The 15,326-nt window shown below is 43.0% G+C and overlaps 1 protein-coding gene across 1 annotated transcript; it reads right to left on the bottom strand.

Moving 5' to 3' along the window:
- Positions 1–6,919: 6,919 nt before the first annotated feature.
- wdr6 (WD repeat domain 6) lies at positions 6,920–14,948 on the bottom strand. The gene is made up of 7 exons (XM_014469161.2): positions 14,843–14,948; positions 14,484–14,576; positions 13,434–13,577; positions 10,379–12,893; positions 9,245–9,322; positions 8,740–8,856; positions 6,920–7,876 (listed from the first exon to the last, which is right to left on the bottom strand). The coding sequence occupies exons 2-7, from the start codon at positions 14,551–14,553 to the stop codon at positions 7,063–7,065; spliced, it is 3,738 nt and encodes a 1,245-aa protein (XP_014324647.1). The 5' UTR covers positions 14,554–14,576; positions 14,843–14,948; the 3' UTR covers positions 6,920–7,062.
- Positions 14,949–15,326: the final 378 nt, after the last annotated feature.

Genomic DNA, 15,326 nt, shown 5'->3' with positions numbered 1-15,326 from the left:
TCCTTCTATTCATCTGTCCATTCACTCAGGTACTTAGCAGATCTGCAGACAATATGTTCTGTTTTCTGCTTATTCAAGTTACAAGCCTTGAACCTAACTGAATTCTCCGCCCTGACTAAAACAAAGGCCACGCAGATTTAATTATCACCAGCCCCATCAGAGGAGATAATGATGACTAATAGGCGGCCAGGTGCAGATATCTATCGTATCTGCTCATTGGTGGTTATGGAGATAAAAACAGATTATTATATAATAATGAGTCACTCGTCAGTTTAACAGTGTGGCATCTGTCCATCTGGGTGCGTCTTATGGACACGAGTCTCCTCAGTGTTTTTGAGAGTGTGTGTCTTTAGTAAAAGTTCCCAAGATATGGTGAAAGGCAGCTTCTTTTCAAAGCACTCATTCAGTACCTTGCATCAAATGAGGATAGAAGTAAATCTATCTTTCTCCCCCAGCAGGTGACAGACAACCCAGAGTAAAGAACCATCCCAAGTTAAGCTGATTGGCTGAAACATTTCCTCCTCCAACCTTCCCCAAATGTCCAAGCTAACACAATGCCTTGGAAAAGCATTCACGCCCCTAAAGCTTTGACCAATCTTGCCATGTTTCAACTGCAAACACCACCGCTGATGAGAAGCATGGTGGTGGCAGCATTGAGGATGCTTTTTCAACTGGAGCATGAGTCTGATAAGAGTTGCAGTAAACATGGAAGAAGCTAAATCCAGGGTAATCGTTAAAGAAAGTCTGTTCAAAGATGCATGAATTCAAAAAGGCCATGGTCCTTCTGATAGGACAATGACCTAAACATTTCCAACACTACAATAGTTGTTTTGGTGGAAAAATATTCATAACTCAAGTAACGAGTTATGAATCAAAGTGCAGACCTTGTGAAAATTTGTGGCAGTCCTTGAAAATTGCTCCTACTTATTGCAGTAACTTCATCTACAGACAGCTGGATGATGATGAACATTGACTTCTGTTGTCAGATTGTCACCACTGTTTCACCTCAACGAACATCAGGCAGCAATGACAGGATAAAACCAGACTGCAAGCCAGCAGAGCTTGGAATGTCTGAAATGGTCTAGTTCAAAAGAAAAGGTTAGTCTGACCAGGAAGAACCTGCTTTTAGAGTTCCTTCACCTTCTGCAAAAATGACAAAGACTTATGTTTCAACTCCTGACCTGGGACATGCACCTGTGCATCATCCCAAATTACTGCCAGATTCTGCTGTTTACTATAAGAACTTCAGATTTCTATTTGAAATCCCTGGTCATTTTAAATGCAAACATTTTCTTTGCTTTGCTAATTGTGAGGATTTCTTTGACGTACCGCTTCACAACACAAAAAGTAACTTCGAAAGAACTGAAGCGAAATCAAAGGAGCATGTGAGCAATATAGAGAAATGTCTAACATAGAGAAACCGAATCAGTACAGTGGGTTCACACATGTGCCTGTGGTAGTGCATAGTTCTGTTGCGTAGTTCACACACTGAACTACACAAGCTGTTACACGTGAATCAGGGAATGAGGAAGACAGCCTTGAACTCTGCACACTGATGCCATTTTATCACTCCTTTCTTTCCCCTTCAGCAGTCTTTCAGAGCCAATGAACGGCTGCATTATCCCAACTCAACTTTCAGGGATGTTTGTGCGAGAGTTGCAGAGGCAGACAAAAAGAGAGTGAGGGACTAAATGAGAAATAAATATGACATTTTGAGTCTATTTTAAGGTATTCCATCGGAGGGATTCACGAACAGCAGCAGTTTGAAACCGTTTCATCCACTCAATAGGTTTGTTAATGGGTATTTTACTGACACCAAAACCCGAGCAAAGCATGCGAGACACAACACAATGTGCCCATATGATGGGAGTTAAGAGTTACAAGTTTAGAGTATTCATTGGTTTCTTAAGACATCACGTCACCGCCATTAATTTGACAATTCAGACATTTAGATTTGTTTCACAATCCTTTAATGCAAGAGTGTATCAGTAGTGTATCTGCTTCAGCAGCTGAAAGAGGTTTCTGGCACGTTCTGCCCGACAGTGAGGGGAATGATGCAGCGGCAGCTCAAAGAAGGAAAACGTGAAGCTTCGAGAGAAGCTGAGCTCGGTGATTGGATTCAGCGGTGGCAGGCGTGGAAGGCGAGGAACCTGACACTGAGGTATGACCCTGCTTCTCGCCTGCAGCCTTCTGCCCACTCCACCTACACACAAAATACCAGACAACTTTAAAAAAAAAAAAACTGTTTAAGTTACATTGATCACATCCTTCTGTTAACATGTGCAAGACATGTCGTATTGACCAAAGTATTGAGACTTTTCATGCTTTCTGGTGAAGCTACAAATGATTCACCAGAAAGCTGTTCACAAAGTTTTAATTCAGCTTAGTCCAAATATACTTTATTGATTCCAAAGGGAAATTAGTACCTTTGGGGATTCCTTGTGGAAATATTTGATCAATATTCTTACATGGCTCACAGTTTTGTCTTTAACTCCTCCCTAAGGTGCTCCAACAGGCTGATGTCAAGGGTTTGGGTATTTTCTCCATAGTTAATGCACTCATTATGTTCTTAAAGACCTTGCATTTCAAACTGGTGTGCAATCATGTTGGAATGAGTAGGAAGCATTCCCAAGGTGTTTCCACAGAATCAAGAAAATGTTATCCAACAAAATGTCTCGGTTAGAGGAAGAATCAAGAGCTCCATTCCTTGGAGCAAAGTGTTCGACTCCAACCAGCCCCACCTTTTAAAAAAACAGAACCTCTACACTCTGCAGAGTGGTAACAGAAAATGTGGCTCTCCAGGCAACCACCCAACCCAGACCCTGTCCATTGGACAATATATGAAGCTCTCTTAGAAGCGTTCTTGAGCTAATCTGAAAGCCACATCAATATTCGAGAGATCTGAGATGCATGTGAGCCACATTGTCCAGACAGCCAATGCGAAAACTGGACTCTATAATTTGTTTCTACTGGATTCTTAAGGACCTCACATCCTCTGATGTATTTCCCTCTCCAGAGGTCAGAGGAAATGGACTCAAAGCAGAAAGATATGTTTTTACAACCGCATGCAAATACTTGGTGACACAGAGTAAACTGCTTGGTGGGAAACTATGTTTACATCAGACTGTTTTGTATGTGACATCAAGCTGAAACGTTTGAGAATCGGCGCAACCAGTCGCAAGGACACGCATCAGTCAGACTGCCACTTTGTGCCACACTGCAGTGGCTGCGCTAGTGGAGAATAAATGGGGCTAGGTGCCCAACTCACTTATCAAACTTGCCACCATCCATTTGGACTGTGGCAAATGAAGGAATTTGTCACAAGAAATGTATGCAATTAGTAAACTTGTCTATGAAATCTCAACTGTCCGCGCAACTCATAGAATACGCACAGTATCCCAAGTAGTTTAGCAAGATACCAAGAATGTAAATAAAATATCTTTGAAGATGAGTTTAGCAGGGAATACATCTCACAAATGTTCTTATTGTATTTGAGGTTTCCTGTCAACCTCTGGACTTCGCTGAGCTTCCTCGTTTAACAAATGTTTGTAGAGGAAGTCTACATTCCCAGGTGGTGGATACAAGTTGGAACGTTTTGGATTGTCTGAATTTAATGAGTCGGCTGCGTCACAAAATACTTTTGGGAATGTGACGCAGACACTTTAAAGCTTAAAGGCATATTTTTCTTATCCTTTGCATCAATGAAAAGAAAGGAAATCAGACATTCTTTAGTAACAGTCTGATAACACACCTGTGTTGTTCCGAGGGATCAACAGGCATGGAGAGGAGATTTCGGAGCTGAAACCTGAACATGAACATTCATCGTTCTCCTCTTCCTCCTCATGAGGATTGGTAACCGTCGGCTGAGGACCAGGTGGGAGGGATGGGGGTCTTGTTGGTGGAATTGCTGGGGGGGTTATGGTAAAGGAGGACTCGGAGTGAGCAAGGCCACGCCACGGTGTTACGTTGTCTGAGAGGAGGATGGAAGAAGGTCCTGGGTGATGCTGAGAGGAGGACGAAGTCTGGGGCTGCCTGTTAGCTTTCTTGCGATTCGTCAGGTGTGGTTGCTGGCGAGCAGTGGAATTAAAGGGAGGTGGACCTGTATGCGTATGCACAGAAACACAGAAAAGAAAGAAATGCTTTTAAGATATATCCTTGAAGAAGTTACATGCAATATGTGCCGTAGTGAGTTATTGTGAGCTTTTTCTCTGCATTTCATTTCTGCCAGAGTTTCAGCAGGAATCGCAGGAATGTTACATTTAAAATCCATCTCACCACTTTCAAGAAATTACTGTATAATCAACATCATGCAGCAATTTGTAAATAACAGATGTTGGTGCTGAATATATGATGAGTTATGATCTAAACCCCTAACTAGGTCTGAAATGAAACTGTTCCTTAAAAGAAAGAGTAGACGTACTGTAGTCATTTTTATGAGACTGTTGTTGTGAGCCTCATATTAGACTGTTAGATTCACAGACAATTCTTGAGCTGAAGATCCTGCTCTGTGTTGAAATCTCAGCATAAAAAGCGTTACCTGTTCTGCTCCCAGATGAACCAATGAGAGGCATTCGTTTGCGAGGCATCATAAATCTGGAAGCCAGAAAGCAAAATTCAATATCACTTTCCAAAGCCATTAGAGGTTTCCTGAAAACATGTCATCAATTTACGCTCCATCATTACTGACATAACAGACAGAAATAGTTCACAGGCACTAAAATACAAAACATCAAGGTTGTAAAGTAAAAATTGTATTAATTTGTCACACCGTGTTCTTAGTTGAAATATACAGTTATTGTGGCTTTTGAGGAGGTACACCACTGTTTGTTTCTCTTAAGCTGTGGATAATGGCTCTTTAAATGAAAATGAAAAAAAATAAAATAAAATAAGTTAAACAGATTCCCTCCAGGATTTAATTTTGTGGGTAAAAATATTTCAGTTTGGTTAGCTTTTTTTCTATTAATGAATGATATAGTTTTCATATCTGCATTTTTTAAAACCTTTATCTGATATTACAATTTGTTTAATAATTTCTCAAAATGAAGTTAAAAAAAAATAGAGAAAAATCAGTAAGGGCTCATGTTGTTTTTCCACAGCGCTGTTGTTAATGACATTGACAGCCATCAAGTTGCAGCTTTATGTCATGAATATTCTCTCATAAAACAATTCAATCTGTTTGCAGTGGTCTGCATGAGCCTCTTGACATTTAAGCTTGCGGTTGATGTGCACGGGATGCTCTTTAAAGTCTTTGCAGTTTTGCTCTCAAGCTGGGCTTCCAATGTTTTTCTGGGGGGAAATGGAAAGCTGGGAGATGAGGAACGGCCATTACCTTGTCTGAAACCTTCCTGATAGTGAAAATAAATCTACTTTTGTAGAAAGTTGACATTTCTGAGACGGACTTTGGGACTAAGGTTAAATAGAGGACACAGCCAGAGACAGTGACAGGAGCCTCTGAGTGGGTGTGTGTGTGTGTGTACCTCTTTGAATGATGCAAAATGTCGCTCGTTCTCCACTTTTGACAGCTGCGCTCTTATGCCTCGCTCTCATGGGTGATGCAAAACATCCTTCACGGGAACAGTTCCCCTACTGGCACTTCATCACTACAGATGGTGATGATTTCTCAGGCTCTATTCCATAAGTTATCTCTTCTCTCCACACATGTTGGAAGGCTGAAAAAGGACTACACAACACAGCCTTCTCCTAAGCCACAAAACGAAAAACAAACACAAATCCAGGCCTGGGCAAGTATCTTCCTCTGCATCTAGTCCCAAAATGTCTTGTTGATTTTTTTTTCTCTATTCCCTCTATTTTGATGCGGTTTCCAGAAAAACAACTGGGACTTTCAGTGCAGCAGGAAACTTCTCCACATCGACCTCTCTCTTCTTAACATCACGCTTACATTTTCAGCACCCCACCTCCTCACTCTTCCTTTCTTTACTTTATGTATGATAGAGCAGAGAACAAAGGGCACTAAAGGAAACCGGATCCAAGGAGCTTTCATCAACTTTCTCTTCATGTCCCTCCTCCATTTTCTCCGTCACTCAAGCTTCCCCTCGCGGTCTTTCTCCTCTTTCATTCTGAGTGCAGGTTAGTGAGATGGGCACGAGACAAAAAGTAATTTGAGATCAGAATAAAATATTCATATATTCATGAATACCTGCAGACTGTCTGCTCTAACCTCAATAAAGACCCCCATGCATGCAGATAAAGTGGCATGGAAATTGGCACGTAACGGGGCTCCAGTGGTTAAAACTTGTCTTATCAAGAGCAGCCAAATGAATTAAAGGGCATGTACTGTACTGTCACTTTTGTAACTTTTCCTTTTCAGTTGTGTTCTGGTTTGTAGCTCACTGCAGTTCTTTCGTTTCAATGTCTAAAATTGAGTAAGTGGTAAAAAAAAAAAAAAAGGAAGGTTGAAAGGCAAAAGAAAAAGAAAAAGACCAATCACAAAACAGTTGTAAAAACAACCAAAAGATGAAGTGGATCATGTTATGTTTGGAAACATCTGGACATCAATGGATGACAGGATGTCAAACCAATAGAAAAGAAGTGAAGCAATTTATCTAGTTTCAGTTTTAGTTCACAAAGTGAAAATGTACATAATGTTCCAAGTGAGGAAGAGGAAGTCAGAAGAAATGTTGTCTGAGGGCAGAGGTTTGGAGACGTAACAAACAGACACCTTTAAAAAAGATTTAAAAGCATTCTGTTGAGAAAATTGAAGGTTTTTAGGTGCGCCTTATAGTGCGGAAAATACGGTAATTGGTAGTTGGGGTCGAATCATTTTTAGCTGAGCTGTACATACTTGGTAATGTATTTGCGTTAATTCTGTTAAAACTGTTTCTAAAACAGATTCCCATCATCTCCGTTCATCTACAAACAACACATTGCTTTTGTGTCAAAAAAACTAACGCACAAGAAATCTGGAAAATTGGTGACCTTTAATTAAAAATGGTTTGATTTATAAAACACCAGTCAAGATAAACATATCAACAAAAGTCTTTGAAAAATAAATTATGGACTGCTTTGATCCTCTGACTGCATTTTTGGCTTCTAATTCCAAAGTTACTGTTTCTCTTTCCACGTCTCTGCATCCATCCCAGCGTTCCTGAGTCGCAGAAGCTGGAGGCCCTGGCCGCAGACCAGGCTCCATCCCACCTTCGCCGTCTTCTTCCTCTCCTCACAGGAAGCTGTGCTGGTGTCTCCGTCCTCCGCTGGATTCCTCGGATCATCGGTTGTCTTTTCCTCTTCGCTGGTCTTACAAACTGGGTCAACTATTTCCTTCAAAACTGCATTCACCCGCTCAGCCTCAGACCCCATCATTTCATCCACTTCTTCCTCCTCCTCCCACACGGCGAGCCCCGTGGCATCTGCAACGTGGGAGCACAGCGCCCCGTTGTGGCTGATGTTGGTACCGCTGACTCTCCACAGACAAACCCTCTGATCAGAGGAGGTGGAAACCAGGAGGCCGGGGCTCAGGAGCTTCAGGGCGGTGAGGGAGGCAGCGTGAGCCAGCGGGATGCTGAACTGGGAGTGAAAACGAAGCTGAAACTGGTTGGAAGGATTATCCTGCGCGGCATGATCATCACTTATCTGAGAAAACCCCCGGCTCCCCACAGGCTCCCCGTCTTTTGGGTGCTGCGCCCTCACTGTGGACACTGTCAGCTGCCCGTCATCTCCTCCGCTCGCAACTGTTACCAGGCAACCGTCCTCTTGTTGTCCCAGTATCTCCACCCAAACAGCCAATGAGTTGATGCCGCTCTGGTGGGCGGGGATGACGAGGCAGGGGATTGAATTCTGGGCCGGTACGGACAGACTTTCAGTCAAACGCCACACTGCGATGTTTCCGTCTGTGGCTGCACTGAGCAGGAGCCTGGACCTGTGGGAGGGAAACACATTCCTGCATCACGGCTAAAAAACATCTAAAACAGGCTTTTTTGAAAAATTATACATGACATTTATACATTTACACTTTCGGGGGGATTACTGTTGGAAAACTCATGCATGAAGAGAGAGAACATGCAAACTTCAAATAGAACGGGCCCGGCGGAGATTTTGATCAAAGAAATTTCAGTAACATTTTTTGATGGGGTGTGCATAAGACTGATAAGACACTGTCATAAATATGACATAACACCTGTTATGAACATGAAGAAGTCTTTATGAATGTTTATGACTGTTGTCATGAAGTGTCATTCGGTAAATAATGACAGTTTAATAGAAAGTTGCTTTAAAAGCTGCATCTAAAGTCCATAAAAAGTGCCAACTTTGCATTATTTGGTAAATAAGTCCATGTTAACAGGGTTTCATTGATGACAGTGGCACTGGTACTCCAGTATATTTCAGTTTATTATCTTTTTTTCTTTTTATCAGAAACCAACTGATTTGAATCAACTATCAATTCTACTGCTGATCACCTATAAGTTAGGTGCTTATAGTTGATCAGCGATTAAGCCGTCATTTGCTAAAGTATATTTACCCAAGCAGTTTGTGGAAATGTTTCTATCTATATGTAATATAATATATGTCTGTATTTCTTTAGATCCCGTGGAATCATGACAATTCACAAACTTCTGGACCCAGTTCTTGTTTCAAAAATTCATTGAAGTTGTTTTGTCATCATTCCAGACTGAAGAAAGCAACTGTTAAAGTAAATCATTACAAATACGATATGCATGGCAGTGCTGAATCTATGCAAGCATCTTACAAATGTAACTATCCATGAAGCAAAGGCTTGATCACCTGTTGCCTTTGTCGTCCTGCAGGCTGCAAGTGGCGACACAGAGAACACAGCGCTGGTGGTAAAACGTCTCCCACAGCAGGTCGATCTGATTTTCACCTTCATTGACAGAAAACAATCTGGAGAAATAGCAACAAAATAATAGCAAAAACTGTGTAAATCACGAGAACAGCCAAAGCTTATACAGATAGTTGGTTGGCTTTATTCGAATTCACTGATCCCAATTGTGTGTGGTTGTTCTGCAAAAGCAGAAGAACCTGCAGGATTCCCACTTCCAAAAAATTACAACATTCAAAACTTTTCCAGGCTCAAATGATCACATAAAAAATGTTTGTTCCTCATGTTTTCCTGGCAAAATTATTCAAGCTACATATCTACAAGTCCAAACACTGCAAGGCACTATTTACTCTCTTGATTAAGTAAAGACACCATACCGACCCGTCTGACAGTCATCAACACGTTCAGAAACATTACAGCACTTAAAAAGTCTTCAGCAACCAGACTAACCTGAGCGCCCCGTCACTGCAGGACAGAGCCACGAGGACGCAGCCCGTCTCTTCCTGCAGAACCTCTATGGACATGTACCTGGAGAAGGCCAAACCCAAGAGGACAAACTTTATCCAGAACAACAAATCTGAAGAACAAATCCATTCATTTCCATTTGCTTGAACACATTTCAGCCCCACATCTTCTGAGAAAATCTTTCTGTTCTGGAAGCGCCTTGTTGTCCCTCCAGAGTGAGTAAAGTAATGAAGTCAGATTGGATAAATTATCAGTTAACTGTCTGACCAATCAGAGGGCTGTTCTTAACGTGCTAAGATAAGAGTGGAGCTGAAACGGTTAATCAGATTAATTGTGATGAATCAATTATTGAAATGACAATTAACTAATTCATTAATTGATTAATCATTAATGGGGATTCAAAAAAACACTATTTTTTTGCTTAGAACAGTAATTAAATCAAGACTGTACAAAAAATCTATCCATTTTGCATTTTGAGATAAAGGAATAGTTGCATTGTTTAATTATGAGTCATGATGCAGACATGTCAAGATTTTGCTCATTTTTATTATTCTGTTCAAATTCTTGTTAATAAGTTAATTGAGAAAAAGGAACTGAAAAACATCCCTTTAGTCCATTTTAACTGGCGCCATCTGGTGGCCGCAACTCAATCCATCCATTTTCTAACACCCTTGTCCCTAGTGGGTCTGGACGGGTGCTGGTGTTTATCTCCAGCTAACGTTCCTGGTGAGAGGCATGGTCACCCTGGACAGGCCATGGCAGGGCAACAGAGACAGACAGGACAAACAACCATGCACACACACACCTAGGGAGAATTTAAAAAGACCAATTAACCTGACAGTCATGCTTTTGGACTGTGGGAGGAAGCCAGAGTACCCAGAGAGAACCCACGCATGCACAGGGAGAACATGCAAACTCCATGCAGAAAGACCCCGGGCTGGGAATCGAACCCAAGGCAACAGTGCTACCAAGTGCACCACTGATCAGCCCCATAACTGCATAAAATGAAACTGCACCTGGCTAGAATAGTAACATGGCTCTGCTACCAGCACATTAAAAAAAAAAAATAAATGGATTATTGAGAAGCAACTCAATCTAAATTATCCTATCCAAACTTACCTCGACTCTGGGTCCATTTTCACAGTTTTGTGTCGATTCCGCTTCGTCTCCCACTGCACGTCCAATCGGTGGCTCGCTACCTGGATCACCTGACAATAAGGAGCCAGCCTCTGCCTGTCCCAGGTGACCAGCAGCCGATTACACTGAATCTGAGCCCGGCCTCCGGCGGACAGTACCAGGGAGGAGAGAGTGTCTCCCTGTGGCCGAGTTATCGCCGTCGCTGTTCGCACGCCTGATATGTGGTCGGTAAGAACCGAGAGAACCTTGATGATCCCAGAAACTGGGTTTATAGCCAGAACCGCTAAGCTAGTGTCCTCCCCTCCTGTCATCACTACCTCCCAATATGATTTACTGCTTCCTGTACGTGCTTGGGAGTCAATTCCAGTCTCTTCTATCCTTCCCAGCCTGCACACACACCAGATCCCCCTGCCATGTATGCCCTCTCTCAAGCTCCATCCTCCAGTTCTCCCTGCGTCCCCAGCACAGCTGAGCATCTCCCCTGGGGGCTGGGAAGTCAGGACGGCCCCCTGCTTGATGAAGACCAAAGCTCCCCGTCCGGGCCAAACCCCTGTGTGCGAAGGCCAGAGACTCCAGGAGCGATGCCCGCCACCACAGGCCACTGCCATCAGCCTCTCCTGTCTCACAGGATCCCACACCACAAAGTGGACAGCGTGGAAGCCGGCGATGACGAATCTGGCCTCCCTTGGCTCCTCTCCAATCGCATTTTCCGGTTCCTCTCCTTTCCTGATTTCAGACTCAAGAATGAAGACTCTCTCCAGCCACTCCATGCCCCGGCAGGCCCGTTGGACTCTGAGCACCTCCAGCCGAAACTCGCCGGCTTCATGCTGAGTCCTGAAGATCCTCACACAGCCATCCTTCCCGGTGCTGTAAAGCAACCCCTGGTATTCGCACACCGAGGTCACGCCGTGTTTCCCATGCACGCCGAACAGACAGCTCAGAGGCTGATGTGTAGAGTCACGCCCTTCTTCCTCTTTCCTCTGTGAGCCTTCACCGAGTTTCTCATGATCGGTTTGGTTCAGCTCAACGTTTTCTTCTTCCTGATACAACAGCAGTGACCCTCTCCTGTCTCCACACACCCACAGCACCTTGTTGGAGTGAAGCCGGAGGCGAACGGCAGCTGTGAGCCAGCGCTTGGAGCAGAGAGGGAGGAGAAAAGGTGGAAGAGGTTCCACACTTATGACTAATGAGCAGTTTACAGTCATATTTACCTCCACACACCAGCGACAGACAAATCCTTCGGCACCTGATGCGAGTAAATACAAATTATCCGTTTCCTTTTTCCAAACGATACTATGGATCTTGCCTGGTGTGCCTGTAAGACGAACACCAGACAGAGGATGGGAAGTGGGAAACACCTGGATGGAGCCGCTGATGTTCCCAACAGCACACAATGTAACCAAGATAGCTGCATTTCTCACTAACACAGTCACTGTCTCCATCACACAATATGATGAAAACTCAGCTGGGCCTTCCCATATCGTCTCCCAGCTCCCATTGCTGTACTGGCAAACTGTCCCTCTGTCAGTACAAACCAAAAACTGACTCCAGTAAGTCTTTTCCTCTTCTCCTCCCACTAGACAAACCACTTTCGGAAGAGCAGCATCTGGAAACTTCAGGTCTGTTAGTTTCTCTTCTAGGCTCTCTTTCTCCTCACTATCTCCTACTTTCCACAGCCTAACCCCTCCATCTGCTCCTCCTGTGGCCACCCATCTCTCACCATCTTCTGTTCCCCCACTGACCGCTAGGGAACGCACCCCCCCCGCGCGGTGTCCCTTCAGTGTGCGAATCACCTTCCCCCCTCCTAACAAGTCCCAGACTAAACATGCGCCGTCCTCCCCTGCGCTGAACGCGTACCTGCCTGAGAGACGGACCGAGAACACTCTGGCCTGGTGGCCGTACAGGACCCTTAAACACGTCGGGTTAGGTTCTCCACATTTCCCTCCAGGGCCGCCCAAGGCACCGACACCCCAAACCCGAATGCTGCGGTCATCTGACGCCGATGCGAGGTACCCGTTCTCCTGGAGGTAAGAAATGCTGAAGATGACCCCGCTGTGACCCAGCAGTCGGCACTCAATTGGAGCCTTGTGACCAGAATTGATCATTTCATCATCCTGACCAGGCTTCCAGATGATGATCTGGTTGAAAACAGTCCCACCAACCAAGACGGTATCCGCCCAAGAGTCATGAACCAGAAGAAGGGCAGAGTACAGCAGACAGCCCTCCAGGCAGGAGCACTGAACCAGGGCGCTCCCTGTGGTAGAGTCCAGGAGAAGAGCACCGTTATGAGCAACAGCGACACAGAGCAGGGACTGCTTGTCTGAGGAGAGCCAGCGGACATCCAGGGCCCAGTCCCTGAGGTCCAACAGGGGCCCCAGGGCCTCCAAGCGAAGAGTCTCCACATCCTGGCACTCTAAATGAAGCCTGACGAGCCTCACTGCCTTTCCTCCAAATATGGCGAGGTCGTAGAAGCTGCTTGTAGAGGCAGAGTTCTTCTCTAGAGATCAGAAATAGACAAACAGATCAAGACGACTGCGAGCTGGAAGGGAGTTAACTCTTTTTACAAGCAATGAACAAACATATTACAAATAACCCCTCCCACAGATAAAGATTAGAGATGCACCAACATCAGCCAGAATTTCCTTAATCAGCAAGTAAAACTTTTTTAAATTAAAAAAAAAATCAGACAAACAGATGCTTCAATGGCTAAAGAGGGATAATCTGACACACTTATATCTTTGTTTTTTATTCCTTAGAGGAAAAAATTAAACAAAAAACAATAAGTATGTGTCAGAACTGGCAAAATTACTGCATCTCTAATAAAGATAGTATCACTTTCACCATTTATTTTCAACAAGGGCAAAAAAACTGATTTGTTGTAGGCTCAAAACAACATTTTAAGCCAAAAAAATGTGTAAATGTTGTAAGTGCAACTTTTACACTTATTACATTCAAGTGCAACATTCCTCATTAGATTCAGAGAAAATTTGTTAGTGGCAAACCAATTGCCTGCTGTGTGAAAATTAATGCATAGCACCTGAGGCGGTGGAGCTCTGTGTTGGCACTGTGTCCCGGCTCCTCACTCTGATCCCATGGATTCTGTAATGTTGCAGGACACTCAGCGAGGCACCAACATTCGGGCGGGGCAGGAGACTGTACACGGACAAGACTGGTCCTTCACCTGCCATGAAGAGCAATGGGAAAATAAGCGTAGGAGTGTGCAGGAGTCCATTAAAAAAAATAAGAAATACATATAAGTGTGTTATATTTTTATTACCTTGAGTTTTTGCAAATCATTTACCTTTTGCAAAAAATAGCAGTTGAAATGCTAGTCATCAAAATCAATACTGACATTATTAAGATTTCAGCATCAAGTCATTATATTAAGTTTTCCTCTAATCTCTTTGCTCATCAGCTTCTCAAGTTTCTTGGTTAATTAGAGGAACGCTGCCAACTGATGATATATGGTTTCCAAAATTATAAGTAAAACTCTAAAAAGAAATTAGAGTTCTTCTATATTCAACCCTGATGAGTAAATACTTAAACCACCTTTTTGCAACAGATATAGCTGCAGGTCTTTTGGGGTTTGTCTCTACCAGCTGTGCACACACAGAAACAGAATATTTTTGACAATTATTCTTTGAAAAACTCAAGCTAAGCCAGTTTGGACAGAAAGCATGCAGGTGTGAAGAGCAATTTCAAGTCTTGCCACTTGTTCTCATTTTGGTCTGGACTTTGACTGGGCCATTCCTTTGTAGATATGACTGGATGTTTAGTTTTGTCCCATTAGAAGGTGAACATTCAATCCAATGTCAAGTCTTTTGCAGCTTTTAAACTGGGTTTCTTGCCGGACTGGCCTGTATTTAGCTTTATCCATCTGCTTATCAACTCTGACCAACATCCCTATCCCCGCTGAAGAAAAGCATCACCACAGCATGCGGCTACTCCCACTCGTGACCGTGAGGATAATGTGTTCAGAGTGATGAGCAGTGTTTATATTTTTGTCTTGTTTTTTTATATAATCATACCCAAAACCGTGCATCATTAATTGAAGTGTGTGGTTCTAACGTGGCAGAATGAGACTTACCTGTCAGCAGAAACCGATCCTGAAACAACTCCAAACCTGTGATAGGAGCCACCAGGGCAGCAGTCTCCATCTTTACAAGCTACTGTTTAGTTTCTATTAGAAAAAAAAAAATAAACATTCTGTATGCTTCCTGAAAGGCACAACGCTACTACTTAGAATGTGTATTTTTGACGATAAAGTGGGTTTGGTGGACGCTGAAAATGGACAGTGTGTTTGGCTCCTCTTAGCAATGAAAACAACCCAACACGAAAAAGCTTTCAGTTAGCAAAACATGCTAACAGCAGGAGCACTTCATTTATATTTAATAAACAGAGGAATACAATGCTCGCTTTTCGTATGGAATGATAATCAATGCGTACCTCTTTAAAGCTTTAAATACAGCTGAAACATGTCTCTGACTTGTAATTTTACATTGCTATTCAGTTCTGAGAACAGCAATTTTGTCTACATGTGTTTCTGTATTACTTCCGGTCCAATTTAACCAATAAAACGACAGAATCCGATTTCTGAAGGATGATTGGCTGCAGGAATACTGAACTGCGCTTATTGGCCAAAAAACACACGTGATAAAAGGTGAAAAGTTGTGCTGCGTTGAGGTGTTTTCAGAAAAAGTACGTTAGTTGAAAAAGTGAGTTGTTCACTGTAAGAAACAGTTAAGCTCACATTATTTAAAACCTCTTGTGATTTAAAAAAAAAGAAATTGGTCTCAGATTGAAAATGAGGCGCCTTGAACTCTCAAAACAGTAAGAGATATGTCTTTTTAAAATTTTATTTTTACACTTGAATGAAATAGATGCAATTGTTATTTCTAGTAGTAGTTATTAATATTTACAGTTTTCTCAA

Source organism: Xiphophorus maculatus, chromosome 1, assembly GCF_002775205.1.
Source record: "Xiphophorus maculatus strain JP 163 A chromosome 1, X_maculatus-5.0-male, whole genome shotgun sequence".
Taxonomy (NCBI): domain Eukaryota; kingdom Metazoa; phylum Chordata; class Actinopteri; order Cyprinodontiformes; family Poeciliidae; genus Xiphophorus; species Xiphophorus maculatus.
Note: the sequence above shows the minus strand (reverse complement) of the source record. Positions and strands in the feature narration are given on the sequence as shown.